A 17,407-nucleotide genomic window follows, 5' to 3' on the forward strand; every position below is an offset into this window, starting at 1 on the left:
CATAATGTGCACTTTTCCATGAAAATATACTAATACCTGAGGAACATCAGCTCCCACGATAGCGGAGATGTCATTGGCCAAATCGCTAAGTGTGGTTGACAGCATGGCTGTGATTGTGCTCTTTCCTGAAAAGCATAAATGCTGCGCTTCAGTCCTGCATATCTCCAACAGCATGAGGGGTTGACATGCAAAATCGCATGCTACACAGCTTCTTTATATTGCATGCCAAAGGATCCAAACCCAGCACAAGACTTGATTGGAGGTGAATTTTGTGAGCCCCAATTCCGTAAAGGAATGCAAATTAGTCTTAATCAAAACATTCAGCACATTTTTATTAACTTTGAAAATTCAATCTCATCAACACATGTCTCAATTCCTGAATGAAATGCTCACGACAGACACTTGGGCACAAATGTACTCAGACACAAATGCATTCTTCACACTAGATAAGTAATATTGAGAGTAGCATTACTTCCAAATAAGGGCATATCAAAACAAACATGCAACTCAATGCCATAGGCCACTGGTACCATTGTTATACTCACCATATGAGATAACAAGGTCATTGATTGCTTCAGCAATTGATATTAATACTACTTTAATGCGTGGAAAAGGTCATCCTATGCACCGTTGGCCACTCCTTGAAGAAGTGTCTTCTCTTCATGACCTTGTATCCTCACAAGGCTATAATTGCGACCCCCTCCTATTGATTGCTCGTCAAGCTTCAACTCTAGTTAGCCTAGCTTAGGCTTCATGACACCTGTCTCCAATCGCCAAGCATGCACTATAAGCCACTGCATGTCTTCTCTATGCCATTTGTCTCCAAGATGCTATATGGCACCTAGATCTTGGCAACCGCTTGGCTGCCTACATGCTACTTATAATAGATCCATAGGGGCATGCTAGACCCCTCCCCCCCCGGTCTAGTCCCCCTATTAGGTTTTTTTTCATGATGTAACTCACGCTTGGTTTCATATGCCTTTTTTGGCTTTTTGCAAACATTAATGGTATAGGCTGCAGTGGTCAAATCTTTCCCCACGACTCGGTCCTCGAAGGTCCCAGATGGGAAGATGCTCCAGAACTCTTGGTTTGATGAGGAGTGCAAAGAGACGAGAGCAGTGTGACATCCGTCAACACCGCATTCAACATGATCATCGAGTCCAGGTCTAGGTGAGTCGATACGGTAGGCATATCACCCGACACACCCGAAGCCCACAAGTCACTGCCTTGCACATACACCCACCTGCATCCACGGTCAGCACTAGGTGATTTTGCACGCTGACCCCACAGTCCGCCCCTGTACACCCCACCCGTTCCTTTCTCTCTCCCACCTTCCCACTTTCCCCCTTCTTTCCCTTCCCTTACTCTCCTCAGATAGTATCCTGCTAGCCGTTGTTATAGCGCTATCCCGGCTTTCAGTTCCCCAACACATCATACAAACAAAGTTCGCCATGACACCTCTCTAGGTGGATGCCCTCTTCAAGACCATGACCTTTCTCCACAAAGTTTGGGCCCTACCTCAATGGAGATTACTGAGATCGGCACTGGAGTCATCCCAACGACTGGCAAAGAGAGGCTTTGATACAGCATGGTATGCATGGGTGTCCACATGGTTTGATAGCCACAATATCCAGATGGATATGCTCCCCCCCTTTCAGTACAGCATGGATGCACCATCGGACCTCCTTCCACATGAGATTAACCGTATCATACGGTTAGACCTCCAGCTGCACACATCTTGGGCTTGGGGGGGGGGGGATCAGGAGTTCCCACCAAGACCAAGTTCTACCATGATCACTTTCTAAGGATATCGGAGCAGGGCTTCATCATCAGGCCCCAGTACCTCGAGGATAGGAGAGTCTCACACGCCTTGCGGATTGCTATCAAACAGATACGAGTCTCGTCCCACCAGTTGCGGATTGAGGCCGCGAGAGCAACTGGCATACCTAGAGAGCAACGGGTCCGTAGACTATGCACGATGGGGGAGGTCAAGACAAAGGAGCATTTTCTATGTGTCTGTCCGGCCTATTATGAGATCCGAGGACGATACCATTGTCTCTTTCAAGAGGGGCTCGGCTTCGGACCACTCACACGGCTAATACATTTCCCTGACCAAGTTTGCATTGGGCTGTACCTGATTGAGATGCGGAGACATAGGGATTCCCTTGCGCAGCAAGCCAGATATCAGCTACAGTTAATGCCTCGAGCTAGACTAAGCACAAACACGTGTCACTGATTCTTACACATCCGAGCCAGCACTAGATGAGATCAAGGAGGAGGAGCTCGAGGACACGAGAGCACTATGGATCAGCAATGAGACCCGTCACAGGATGTGGCTGGACAAGAGACGCGGACCACACACGACACGTGGGGCGACCAGAGCATGCACGATTAAGGTCCGACCTCTCTTAGCCCTCCTCAGAGGGGACCACAAGAGACGAGGCATTACTCTCAATGTAGTCCATCAGATACAGAAATCCAGGAGAGCGCACCCCCCGCCACCGCGGGAGACAGCCCGACAGACACAGATACATGAGCTCTTTGCATCACATCAGAGGGCCATCAGGGAGCTCTAGTTCTTAATAGTACTTGATTGCTCTTTTTTCCTACTATTTTGTACTAGCTTTTTGCATTCTTAGCACTTAGTACTCAGCAAGGGCCTTAGTGTGCCCTTTGCTTTCAGCCCATAGTGGCTTGTATGGGTTACATATATTTTGTACTTTGTCTCATAGACCCGCGAGGTCTCCGGAAGACATTAATACACCTCTCTCTCTCTCTCTCTCTCTCTCTCTCTCTCTCTCACACACACACACACACACAGATGACGTGGTTCTTGTCTTACTCAACAGAGGGGCTCTAGAGACACCTTGACGCATTACAGTCCTTTTGTAAGTCTCATGATTTGAAGGTCGACCTGGGTAAAACCAAGGTTATGATCTTCAACACATCTCGCGCCGTCATGCACCAAGAGCAGTTCATGTTTGATGGGTCTCCTGTTGAGATAGTTTCATCATACACATATCTTTGGGTTGTCTTCTCCGGACCCATCTTCAGTATGAGACTCGCGATGCATGCCCGATTAGGAGAGGATACGCTTCATTGGCCAGACTAGAGAGGCAGTGCGTCCGCTCGCACTTTCAGGATCCGTGAACTAAGGGAATGCTTTTTGACTCCTTGGCCTGCCCAACTCGGATGTATGGCCCTTGCTTAGGGCCAGACTTGTTGAATACAGAGTGGGCTTGTGTAGAGTGGCTTCAGGTTCTCATGCTATCACGGATGATCCGAGGTAAGCCATCAATCCCTCACTAGATCATTCAGGCTGAGTTCGGGTCATTCCCATTACAGTAGATGCTGCATTTCAGGTCATCACATGTCTGTACCGAGTCGGGGAGTATGGGGATTATACTTCTGGGCGCAGCAGGCTACCATGGTTCAGGGAGTCTGTACCAAGTCAAGGAGTATGGGGATTACACTTCTGGTCGCATTGTTCTCCTCTATGGCTCTCTCAACAGGAGGGGATGAGAGATGATGGTATGCATGCACAGAGAGATGGTTTGAGCAACTAGGGCTCCATATGGATAGACTCCCTCCCTTCCAATACAGTATGGATGCTCTCGTTCTCTCCCCTCATGTCACATGAGGTCAACCAAGTCATCCGCGAGGATCTCTTACAGCTACACACATTCCGGACCTGGCTGGGACCAAGCGAGCTTCCAGTGAAGCTCAGCTTTACAAGGATCACTGCTTGCATATCACAGAGGAGGGGTTCATTGACCCACCAGGATACATGCAGATCCACTTACCCTACTCCCTGAGGATCTCTATTGGGCAGTTGCGGGTCTCTTTATAGAGACTTCATATCGTGAGCAGCAGAGCAGAGGGCATACCTAGGGAGAGGCGCATATGCACATTGTGTGACGTACAAGAGGTTGAGACAAAGGAGCATTTCATCTTCAGGTGTCTTGTTTACTATAAGATGCGAGGGCATTTCTCCTGCCTCTTCAGAGATAGCTCTAGGGTTTTGTCCCGATTCCTCTCCTATCCAGACCAAAGATGCTTGGCGGCTTTCATTCAAACCGTGAGAGGCTACTACGATCACGGACACAGGAGCAGAATTCCTCCCTGGCAGATACCTCTTAGAGCTCCATCATGGAGTTCTTCCTGCCAGATCACATAGATCACATGGATCCCCACGGGACGAGACCTCGACATGATCGTGACCCAGAGCCAACGACTTGACAGCTCACACAGAGGATTGACGCGCAAATTACACTTGGGGATATCCCCTCCTTGTTCAGAGTCGGAGACCCACCGATGGGGGTTACTGTAGCCCTTGTTAGGCACAGAGTTATGACCAAGAGACGTCACAGGGTCACACCCATGAGCAGCCAACAGCACTCTATTGCCGCGTTCATGCCTCCATTGCCTCGTCCATCTTGATGCACTGGCTAGCATTTTGCATTTTTTTGCATTCTGCATTGGTGTGGATGCTCGTTTTAGTAGCTCCACCCTCACAGTTCATTTGTACCAAGATTTTCACAGTCTCATACATCCATCGGTCTTTCGATGACTTTAATACTCTCTCTCTCTCTCTCTCTCAAACATCGTGAGCGTCTAGTTTGATCGTGGAGACAGAAGCATACTTTGGTGGACTCTACTCAGAGCATGATCATAGAATTCTTCCCACCGGACCATACAAGCTCCCATCCTATAGGACCTAGACACCATCGGGACCCAAAACTAGTGACACAACAGCTCAGGCAGAGGGTTGACACACAGATTACGCTTGGGGACATTCCCTCCTTGTTCAAAGGGGGAGCCTGACAGACACACGATAGCCCTTGTTAGATGTCAAGGTGTGACCAGAAGACAGCGCAGGACTGCGCCCACAGGGAGCCGCTGGCAGCATTCTATCTCTTCTTTTATACTCTCGCTCCCCCACCCTTGACAAGGGGAGATAGAGTGGATCACAATCGTGTACATATCTGAAAATATGTTGGCACAACTAAAATGCTTGACTTACAATGTATAGGGGTTATGTGATCTGCGGAAATGGAAAATTGTATGGGCATATATCAATACATTGCAGCCTGATATAATGGCCTTACAGGAACATAATTAGCATGGTTATGCAGTCCGGACAAGGCATTTTACAGGATATGATATTTTCCATGTGGGTGACCACTCATTTTTTCGTGTGGTAGTTCTTATGAAACATGTCCTTCAGCCAGTTGTGGCTTTTAATGACCGAGATGGTTGATGTCTTTGCAAGGAGAGAGATTTGAGTTTGTCTCTATCTATGCCCCGCAATCATTGCATTCTAGAGCATTAACTAGCAAGCTATGCAGCAGTATCCTTGAAGGCATACTGATTTTCTTTGTCCAGATTTCTTCTAGCTGGTGGCCCACAAAGGATTTCCCATCAGACCCCTTGGCTAGAGAAGACATGCATTGATGGTAGATGCCACTGCTACATATTGTCTTTGGAGCTGCCCTGCAACACAGAGGATATGGCAAGGGGCCCTCCAGATTGTAGCTAGGACATAGAGGATGTAGAGGGACTTCACTTGGGGGATGGTTGTGTGGCTGACATAGGGGGCTCATGCCTTCTCTAATGACCCGGCCTCTCCAACTTACAAGATCCAAGGTCAACGGGCCTTCTAGATAGAGGCACCAGACGCAATGCCTCCTTCACGACAACGACCTGTGCTATCGCCAAAGGACCTCCGCCTCTACCTCCGTGTCCACAACCTTCACCGGCATCACCTCCGAACTTACAAGGATATGCATGCCACCCATTCCAAGCCTCCAACATTATGATCCTTTTGTCTCTTTCATTAAGCAAAGATTGATATTGGCTGTGAAGGCTACTATCTCCATGACCAATCAACCTTTGACAATATCCTAACAAACCATTCTCACCCTTACACATTGCCATCAAAGCAACGGAGCCTATGTATGGTGTCTAGGGGACCACCAACTACATTGGTCAGCTAACGACTAGAATAGATGATCTCACAGCTAAAAATGGCTCTGGTGGGGGCTAGCACAATCGAGGAAGCAACTGCTAGTGCTCCATTTGATCGGTCTGTCCGGACTCCTCTCTTCTCCTCTGTGGTCTTTGGGAGATAGCTCGCAATCTGGCAAGTGTGACTGTCACCTAAATAGTTTGTCTCCCAAGTCGAATAGAAAAGAGGAGATATCTGCACTGTGAGCCAATTCGAAGGCAAGTCTGTTGTGTCATGCCCTCTGGGTCCTCACTGCATCATGTTCCTTGCTACCTCTGGTCAAGGTCACCAGGCTAGAAGAAATCTATGATCATCTTATGGCTGGGCTCTAACTGGCTCTCCTAGTTCTACCTTTGCAATCAAAGGAGTCAGTCTCTATGTCACTGGGCTGCCTTGAGTAGGAAAGTCCCGCGCATTGCTATCGATATGAGCCAGGAAATCTAAGAGTCTGCTCCTAAATAGATAGTAATGCCATCTACGGATTTCATAGGATACAAGGCATCTAAAAATGAACTGCTCCTCTATCTCAACTTCTTGCATGTCGCATAGAGTGCAGATCCGTCTGTTGCATGGGGTGCCCTTTCTCATCATGTCCCAGTATGTAGTCAATGAGATGATACTTGAAACTCCCCAATTGACATCCTCAAGACATGTGGGAGAAGAATCCAAGTACAACCAAGGGGATCAATAAAACCCTCCTCTGAGGTCTACAAGCAGTGATCTCTATAGAAGCTGACTTTTATAGAAAGCTCGAAGGATGCCAGCCCCAACTTGTATGTATGGAGCTATAGGAGGTCCTCTCTAATGGCATGTGTCATCTCGTGATAGGTGAGTGGAATGGATAGGGCCTTAAGGCTATACTAAAACGGTGGCAATCTGTACATATGGAGTCAATAGGCCTGATTTATGTGTCCGACCGTACCTACTACTCTGATTTCCCTCTACCTCTAATGCCATCGACGAGGTCAAGGCCAACCAAGGTAGCTTGCACCGTCCTGATGTAGTGGTGCAAAAGTCCCTAAGTCTGTGATGAAGATATATGGCCATCTCCAAGGATGCGTCAAGTTGTAGAGGGCTTGACCCCAAACCTTGTTAGTAGAATATGGTGTAGGACTGATGGCTTGCTATGGATCATCCATGCAAGACGTAGAACCTGCAGTCTCTCGAAATAAGATTAGTCTACCTCAAATATACAAGCCTCCCAGAAGGGACTACCATACATCCAAGTTGGATGGAGAAACTTGGCCCTAGAATCCTGAAAATGGGACTAAAAGCATTGTCCCTTGTGTCTGACAAGTACAGCATACCCTCTGCTCAATCGGACTTGCAGAGTTGGTCTAATCATGAAGATCGATCCGAAAAAGGAAACTCCCAGGATATGATGTGGAACTGATGGCTTGCTACAGATCATCCATGCAAGGAGGAGAACATATGGTCTCTTGACATACGATAACCCTCACACCTATCCCCTATCCAAGCTCCTAGTGGTGCACAGTGACCCTCAGCCACGAACCAGAGTAACAAATGAAGGAGACTTCACCTCCCGAGGGCAGCAAATCCACCAGGCAAAGGCTTGCAAGAGAAATGAGCGGCTAGAAGGGATAGAGAACAGGTTGGAATGAGAAAAGAAAGAAACAAAGATGTATTAACATCTGCGAGAGGCCTCACCGGCCTATGAGACAAATGCAAAGCCAAGAGGTAACTCATACAAGCCACTAAGGGCTGAAGCAAAGGGCTCACTAAGGCCCTTGCTGAAAACTAAAAGATAAAGTGCTAAACTAGTGAACAAAGTAGTAGAAGTAGCAAAATATTAGGAGAGTATCAAGTGCTCAGAGCTAACGCTCCTAGTACATGCCCGGGTTCCATTTATCCAGGTAACCTAGTGGCTCTTTGGTGAGATGTGAGAATCTCTTGTATCTGCATCTGTCAAGCTGTCTCTCGATGCGGTGGAGGGCGTGGTCTCCTCGATCTCTGTATCCAAAGGGCTACATCAAGGGTGACTCCTTGTCTCTGGCGGTCACCTCTGAGGAGGGCTGAGATGGACCGGACCTCGATCGTGCGTGACTCTCATGTCGCATGTGGAGCGAACGTCTCTCCTCTGGTAGCATCGTGGTGGAGACTCCCACTACTAGTCCATGATGCTCTCATCTCATCAAGCTCCTCTCCCTTAGCCTTGCCAGCAATTGACTCAGATGCATAGAAATCTGTAACAAGTGTCAGTGCTCTTTCGATATCTATGACCTATGGCTTGAATCTCTGTTGCTCTCTGGTCTATCGCATCAATATATCTCTCTGTCGTCGCATCTCAATCAGATAGAGCCTTAGCATAGACCTGATCAGGAAAATGGATCAACCATGTAAGTGGACAAAAGCCATGCCTCTCCTAGAAGAGGCACTGATATTGTCCTCGGATCTCATAATAGACTGGGCAGACACATAGAAAGTGCTCCTCTGTCTCAATCTCCTCCATCTCACATAGTGTTCAAGTCCTCTGCTCTCTGGGTATGCCGACAGCTCTCCTTGCCTCAATCCTCAACTGATGTGACGAGACTCTCAACTGACCGATGGTGACCCTCAATGCATGTTAGACTCTCCTGTCCTTGAGATACTAAGGTCTGATGACAAGACTGTGCTCCGAGACCCTCAAGAAGTGTCATGGTAGAGCTGGATCTTGGTGGAGAACTCCTCTCCCCCCCAAGCACTAGATGTATGGAGCTGGAGGAGGTCCAACTGTATGATACGGTTGATCTCATCTCATGGGATCATCTCGGGTGGTGCATCCAAGCTGCACTGAAAGGGGGAAAGTCTGTCCATCTGAATGCCGTGACTAACAAACCATGTGGATACCCGTGCATACCATGCTGTATCAACACCGCGCTCTGCTAGTCGCATCACATGCACACTTGGGACTGCCACGTGGCTCATTAAAGCCCCTAACCCTCCTACCAATGACACACTTTGGGCTCCCTTGGGCCCATCTTTATGAGCCCTCTAAACCTTGCCTTGCCCCTAGCATGTGGGCCTAGTGGGTGCATCTATGAATTAATGGGTGCACCTTTGGGGTTTTTCAATGTCCACGGGTTTATTTGCACAATTAAAATCACGCCCCCGTGACAAGTGATGTCCAAGTACAAAATATAGCCAAAACTGTGACAACACCTTGAGCAAACATACGCTGAGATGAGCCATCAAGAGCAGGCTCTGTGTACTGATCCTTCTTCTGTAGACCCCTCTAGATCACCGCGTGTCTCTGATGGACTTCAGTAGCTGCTCTACGTTGAGCACTCCCGCAAAAAGTATGCTCTGATGTGTGCTGCAGGCAAAGCTCCCTTTCATGCAGTCCTTATGCTCTCCTACAGCTTTAGGTCTACTGTCTGCAACTATCAGGGACTTCTGCTCCTACAAAGCATTGCTGGTGTAGATCCCTAGGTACACTGCTGCACTGTTGCTCTCCAAAATATTGCTGGTCTGCCAGCTTGAGTGTCCAGGGTGCTCAGCTCTTCAACTTGCATGAATGAAATGCCTATAAGGGACGCAGACCTGGAACTGGCCGAGACCCTGTTATAGTCTAGCTGACCAGTCTATCACCCAACTGTGTCTACTCCCCAACCAGGTCTGCTGACCTGACACGTGGCCAACCGACAAGTCTGTTGTTGCTGGGAGATGTGTGCAACCTCTCTACCGATTGAGATTGCCTCCACTGCCCCCACCTTTGGTGCTGTACTGCCAACCTGGGGCCAGCCTATAATGGCCCCAGCCCTTCACTAGATGACCCTGCACCAGTCCCAAGGCTCCTTGTATGGCCACATGCCTGGGACTATTCCAGCGCCACAGTCTGCCATAAATGTGAGCAGACAGCCAGCCCTCCATGCTGACCAAGATGGCCCATTGGGCTGCCCCTGAATAACATAAACAAGGAGTCCAATCACTGCCCATGTGGCAGCCATGTTGCTGCCCACATAGCAGCCTCATCCCTTCCCTCAATCCTCATACATGTTGGGGTGTCAAGCCCGGGGCAATCAAGCCCGGGGCAATCACTCTATACCTCCAACAATTACCCTCTCATACAAAGCCATGACTGCCCATATAATGTCATGTGCTATACCCAAAACTCTGGGTCATGCAAAAAGGCAAGTCCATGCTATAAAGTTAATGGCCTTTCAAAAGTCCACAAAGCACTAGTATACTCTTTATATTTGGTCTCGGGCCTCCTCTCTCAGGGCTCTAACGGTGAAGATATGATCTAGTGTGGGTCAATCTGAGTGAAGGTTGAGGAATGTCCTCTGAAACCTGCATGGAGTGGTCAAGAACATCACAAAGTATGTCCACGTAATTGATATGACACAGTGATCTTCATTCTTGCTCTGCAAGACAGTTAAGAGCTCTCGTTCACAGCAAGCAACAAACTACCATTTCTTCCTTCTCGCCACACATCAAACTCTTTTTTGATCTATTCTTGGTTAGGGTGTCGTTGTTTGGTCTCCGAGTGCCAATGTTGCCTAAGCACTTTGCAATGTGCACTCATCATCATACAAACTATTTTGAGGTAAAAACCCTTATCCTGGTTGCCAATATAGCTACTAAAGATGTTGTCTAAGGAGTGAGCAAAGTCATACTCGTAGTATGTGAAGAAGGTGGTATGTGTGTGTGATTATGGGGTTCAGGGGGCATCATGTATCTGTCTCTCACCTTGGCCACCTTTGTAGTCCATTGTAGATGAGCTGCTTATGAATGGTGCACGTCTAGCGAATATAGGCCATACTTTGTGATGGATTGTGTGTGTGTGTGTGTGTGTGTGTGTGTGTGTCCTTTGACATGCGATTGGACTCTCCAACCTGAAGATCTCCTAGTGTCTCCACATCCCCCTCGAAGCCTAAGATCTCAGCTTGTGTGTCTCTAATCCTAGCATTGAAGTTCCAACTTCCCAATGAGTAGGACCTCTCCCTGCTGCTTGTATCTATGGATGTCCTCATAATGTACCAAGAATGATGAACTCCACCCTCTCCTAGGGCAGTCCTAGCATAATCAAAAGTCTATGGAGGGATAGGACCACGAAGACAATCGTACCTTCGAGATGCATGGCACTCCATTAACCTCCCTCAAGCTTTTCAGAGGAAAGCCTTTGGGTGACTATTGTCAACATCACATTTCGACATAGTTGGGTAGCCCGCTATAACCTTGTGATGAGGGGCTAGAAGATTTGACTAGTTGCAACTCTCGTCAACATGTAGTTGGACTCACATATACCTTGTGTTCGATCTAGAATCAAGGTATAGGGGAGTTCCAGGAAGATCCATTGAGAGTTCCAGGAAGATCCATTGAGTGTTGTCAATGTTTCTACAAGGCTTAGCCTGCATGTACTTTTTATCTTATCATGGATCCGGGAATTCATTGCTCGTGGGCAGCTCCCTCCTTAGCCTCTCCACCTGCGGCTGCCCTCCACCTTGCAGCTCCTCCTCTACAACTCCTCCCTTATGCTGCTCTCTTCCACCCGCCTCTGACTACCCTACCTTCCTCGCCCTGGGTGTGCTTCCCGCCATGGGGGGAAGACCATGCTCCCACTCCCGATTGCGCAATAAAACCTGCACCAACGGGACACAAATCCATCCAAGGCAATGGGAAAACCTGAGAAAGAGACGGATAAAGCCAAGAAAGACGACAACAACAACAAAAAAAAACAACAGACACAACTGAAACTCGAGGATGTGAACACGCGCTACAACCGAAGTGGACTCGGGATTGACAGCAAAGCAAAGGCGGGGCCCACCTCAGCCTCAGCTTCAGCCTCTATCTCTACTTTGACTTCAGCCCCCGCTTCAATCTCATTTCCAGCCTCAACTCCCTCTATCTCTACTTCGACTTCAGCCCCCACTTCAATCTCAGTTCTAGTTCCACTCTCCCTCTTCATCCTCACTTTCGACTTCAGCTTCCACTTCAGCACTAGTTTCAACTACAGCCTCCACATCCCCAGCTACAGCTACAGCCACTATCAGTGACATACTCATGCTCCCCTGATCATACGGTTCCATGACACTCAGGCATGACTTTCAGCTCTACGACGCAGGTCACTCCTTCGAGATCAGCAGTGCTCTCCATGGATAAGGACCTCACCCCTCTACAGGTTAAGGAGAGACGCTCTTTTGCTGCAGCAGCGGGATCAGGCCCAAAAGGAGGGGAAGTGGGCAGTGGTACGAGAGGGACAACTTCTTACAGGCCCCCGTAGGGCACCAGCCCCCTCCCCTACATAGGGAAGGGGGGTCTATGAGACTCAAATATCCGAGACCCTATCTTGCAACATTTGGAACTGTAATGGTACCTTATGGTCAGAACCAGGGAGCTTCTCAGAATCCTACAGGTAACGACATAGTCTTTTATACAGATAGACATAAGAGTCCAGAGCGCCCACTTCCAATAGCCAGCGGATATACATGGGATTCTGCCTACAGAGATGAGACGAGGGATACAGGGAGGGTTCGAGGATCAGGTGGAGTCGCAATCCTTTTCAGATCCACACTTCTAGAGACCATTTCAGAAGAGCATAGAGATGAACATTCCAGGTTTCTTTCGATTTGAATTTGGCACATGGACAACCGGAATCTGTTTATTGCAGTTTGCTACTTCTCCCCTAAGACCTCCCACTTTGTCAGAGATATTCCAGGTGAGGATGAGACATCTCCATTTCCTGCTCTTTATCAGTCCATTGTTGACTTCTCCAGCCACAGAGAAGTCCTCCTAGTGGGGGACTTCAACACGAGGACAGGCGCCCGTCAAGTACCATTCCTCGACTTCAGGGATGATTCCACTCTACTGCCAGACATTGACCTTGAAGAGGCAGGTATGCTATGGGTTTCGGCTAACAGACGAGGTCCATTCACATCTTATGGGCAAGCCCTATTGGACCTCAACAGGATGCATGATCTCATTATCTATAATGGTCTTGACAGATGGCCCACATCAAGTGGTTTCACGTGCTTTCCACATGGGGGAGGCTCCAGCATTGTTGATTACATCATGGGATCCCATGCCTTCATCTCGCATCACTAACTTCACCGTAGCACCTCTCCCTTGAGTGGCTGATCATACCTATCTTTTCTTTAGCATCTCCACTCACCGTCGCACAGCAACTTTCACCCCACTGAGCTCTTACTCCACCTACCATGATATACACTTTGACCGCTACACCAATGGCAGATGCGACTACTTTCGTGGCCGCTACTCAAGGTGTGGCTGAGCACAGGATCGAGAGGGCATGGCGGGTGGGGAGAGATTCCTACCGAGAGCAATCCCTGATCATACGGTTCCATGACACTCAGTCACGACTTTGAGCTCTACGATGCAGGTCACTCCTTCGAGATCAGCCAGCGATCTCTATGGATGAGGACCTCACACCTCTACAGGTTGAGTAGAGGCGCTCTTTGCTGCAGCAACAGGATCAGGCCCGGAAGGAGGGGAAGTGGGGAGTGGTACGAGAGAGACGACTTCTTACAGGCCCCCGTAAGGCACCTGCCCCCTCCCCTACATAGGGAAGCGAGGTCTATGAGATTCAGATATCTAAGATCCTGTCCTGCACTATTTGGAACTGTAATGGTACCTTATGGTCAGAACCAGGGAACTTCTCAGAATCCTATACAGGCCACGACATAGTCTTTTATATAGAGACACATCAAAGTCCAGAGCGCCCTCTTCCAGTAGTCAGTGGATATACATGGGAGTCTGCCTACAGAGATGAGCCGAGGGATATAGGAGGAGTTCGAGGTTCAAGTGGAGTTGCAATCCTTTTCAGATCCACACTTCTGGAGACCATTTCAGTAGAGCAGAGAGATACACATTCCAGATTTCTTTGGATCTAGATTCGACACATGCACAGCCGGGATCTATTTATCGCAGTTGGCTACTTCCCCCTTGAGACCTCCCACTTTGCCAGAGATATCCGAGGTGATGATGAGACATCCCCATTTGCTGCTCTTTATCAGTCCACCGTTGACTTCTCCAGCCGTGGAGTTGTTCTCCTAGTGGGGGACTTCAACGCGAGGAAAGATGCCCGTCAAGTACCACTCCTCGACTACAAGGATGATTCCACTCTACTGCCAGACATTAACCTTGAAGAGGCAGGTATGCTACGGGTTTCGGCTGATAGACGAGGTCCATTCACATCTTATGGCCAAGCCCTATTAGACCTCAGTAGGATGCATGATCTCATTATCTATAATGGTCTTGACACATGGCCTGCATCAAGTGGTTTCACGTGCTTTCCACATGGGGGAGGCTCCCATGTTGTTGATTACATCATGGGATCCCATGCCTTCACATCTCGCATCACTCACTTCACCATAGCACCTCTCCCTTGAGACACTGATTATACCCATCTTTTCTTTAGCATCTCCACTCCCCGTCGCACAGCACCTTCCACCCCACTGAGTTCTTACTCCACCTACCATGATATACGCTTTGACCGCAATCACTCACCTACTTACTCTAGCCGTCTGTACATACTTCTCGCTTATATTGACTTCATACCCTTTTTAGAGAATCGTGCTACCCTAGTCACCCGCTCAGTACACGAGGCTTCCCTTCACGCTTTCCCCCACACCACCCACTCCACCTGCCCACCACCCCCTGGGACCGTACCCTATAATAGTTGGTACAATGATGAGTGTAAGGCTTTACGCCGTCAACTCAGATTCGAAACCAAAAACAGTCTTCCGAGCAAACCAGAGACGCAACCGTTGACTGGTATGCAGAAAGAAACTAGACTTCGTTCATCGGAACGAGGAGTTACTGAACATTTTGTCTAGTAACAACTTTAAGGACTTTTGGCGGAGATTTCTAGAGAGACGGTCTGCTTTGATTATGCACGCACACTTTATGACATCCCAAATCACCAGTCCCTAACCTCTCACATGCCACGCACATCTTGCACCCTCTTCACTAGGGGGGGGGGGGGATTAAGGATGCCGTACTGAAACTTCATAATGGCCAAGCGAAGGACCATGAGGGGCTATGCACTCAGTTCATTGCATATGGGATTAACCTCCTAGCCCCGATCTTAGCAAAGCTCTTTAGTGAAGCTATTTGTTTGGGATTTCCACGCACCTAGAGCATTAGCACTATCTCACCCATCCACAAGGCAGGGGATCCCATGACCCCAGAGAACTACAAGACCATTATGATTGGACATGTCATGTCCAAGGTTTATGCATCAGTACTTGATTCCAAGATTAGCAGATTTGTGGAGTGTCGAGAACTAGCAGCAAGACACGCCGGATTCCAACGAATGGAACCATGCACCACATTCTCATGCTCAGATGTATCATCGAGAAGACGAGGGCACGGAAGCAAAGGGTTTATTATTGCTTTGTGGATTTCCGCAAGGCATTTGACACGGTTCCGGGAGCCCGCCTCATACTGCACCTACAGGATTTGGATATTGACCACGAGATCATTTGGGCTGTCATGGCACTTTACGAGAGAATTTCAGGCAAAGCACGAGATCATGAGCACTGTCGGGGTCAAACAAGGGTGTCCATTATCGCCTACCTTGTTTGGCCTCTACATTGACGAGCTTGAGATAGTGATGCAAACACAGGGGGGGTAGGTTGCTCTCTTGTGGGGCACACTGATCCGGATATTGCTTTACGCAGATGGCGTGGCTCTCTTGTCTTCCTCAGCAGAGGGGCTCCAGAGACACCTTGATGCACTACATTCCTTTTGTGAGTCTCATGATTTGAAGGTCAATCTGGGTAAAACCAAGGTCATGATCTTCAATACATCTCGAGCCGTCATGCACCAGGAGCAGTTCACATTGATGGGTCACCTGTTGAGATAGTTTCATCACACAGTTATCTTGGGGTTGTCTTCTCGGAGACCCATCTTCACTATGAGACCCGCGATGCAGACACGCTTGAGCAAAGTATATGCTTCATTGGCTGGACTAGAGAGGCAATGCTTCTGCTCGCACTTTCAGGATCCAGAGACCAAGGGGTTGCTTTTTGACTCCTTGGTCCGTCCAACAAGGATGTACGGCAGTCCATGTTGGGAGCCATACTTGTTGAATACAAAGTGGGCCCGTGTGGAGCGGCTACAGATTCTCATGTTATCACAGATGATTTGTGGTAAGCAATCCGTTCCTCACCAAATCATTCACGTTGAGTTTGGGTCACCCCCTTTACAGCTAGATGCTGCATTTCAAGTCATAATGTATCTGTACCGAGTCAGGGAGTATGGGGATTACACCTCTGGGCGTAGCAGGCTACCATGGCTAGCTCTGTCCTCTTCTATGGCACTTGTAGTAGGACGGGACGAGAGGTGCTGGTATGCACGCACAGAGAGATGGTTTGAGAGACTAGGGCTCCACATGGATAGACTACCTCTCTTCCAATACAACATGGATGCTCCGTTTTCTCCCCTCCTATCACACGAGGTCAACAAGGTTATCCGTGAGCATCTATTACAGATACACACATTTCGGATCCAGTTGGGACCGAGTGAACTCCCAGTGAAGCTTAGCTTCTACAAAGATCACTTCTTACATATCACAGCGGAGGGTTTCATTGACCCACCAGGATACACGCAGATTTACCTACCCCACTCACTGAGGATCTCTCTTGGACAGTTCCAGGTCTCTTCACACAGACTTCGTATCGAGAGCGGCAGAGCAGAACGACTGCCCAAGGAGAGGCATATATGCACATTGTGTGACATGCAGGAGGTTGAGATAGAGGAGCACTTCATCTTCAAGTGTCCTGTTTACTATGAGATCCGAGGGCGTTTCTCCTACCTCTTCAGAGATAGCTATGGGATTTTGGCCCGATTCCTCTCCTACCCAGACCAACGATGTTTGGCAGGTTTCATTCGTGAGGTACTCAGACACCGCAAGAGGATACTCCGAGCACAGAGACAGGAGCAGACTTTTTCCTTGGCTTGATCCCTCTCAGAGCTCTATCACGGAGTTTTTTCAACCAAATCACATGGACTCCCACGAGACGAGGCCTCGACATGATCGTGACCCGCAACCTGTGACCGGACAGCTCAGACAGAGGGTTGACACATAGATCACACTTGGGGACATCCCCTCCTTGTTTAGAGTCTGAGACCAACCGACAGGGGTCACAGTGCCCTGGTTAGACACAGAGCTACGACCAGGAGACGTGCCAGGACTGCACCTTTGAGTGCCCGATAGTAGTCTATTGCCGATTTCATGCCCCCATTGCCTCATCCACCCTGATGTCCTGCTGCTGCTGCTGCTGATGATGATGATGATGATGATGAGATTGATATATAGTCGACCATCGACATGACTATGTTGTACTTAGGACTTAGTACTACCATTCTGCATTTTTTGCATTTTGCATTGGTGTGGATGCTTGTTTAATACCTCCACTACCACAGCTCACTTGTACC

General features: G+C 48.6%; 1 protein-coding gene across 4 annotated transcripts in view; it reads right to left on the bottom strand.

Moving 5' to 3' along the window:
• Positions 1-17,407, bottom strand: part of LOC147890921 (uncharacterized) — a 142,412-nt gene that overhangs the window by 41,993 nt on the left and 83,012 nt on the right. For all 4 annotated transcript variants that reach the window (XM_087389686.1, XM_087389689.1, XM_087389687.1 and 1 more), the window contains one exon: positions 37-125. In XM_087389686.1, the coding sequence (XP_087245812.1) occupies positions 37-125 (89 nt within the window). The remainder of the gene's footprint in view (positions 1-36; positions 126-17,407) is intronic.

Source organism: Dipteris shenzhenensis, chromosome 18 (assembly GCF_047967505.1).
Source record: "Dipteris shenzhenensis isolate YYH24624 ecotype China chromosome 18, Dip_SZ_1.0, whole genome shotgun sequence".
Taxonomy (NCBI): Eukaryota; Viridiplantae; Streptophyta; class Polypodiopsida; order Gleicheniales; family Dipteridaceae; genus Dipteris; species Dipteris shenzhenensis.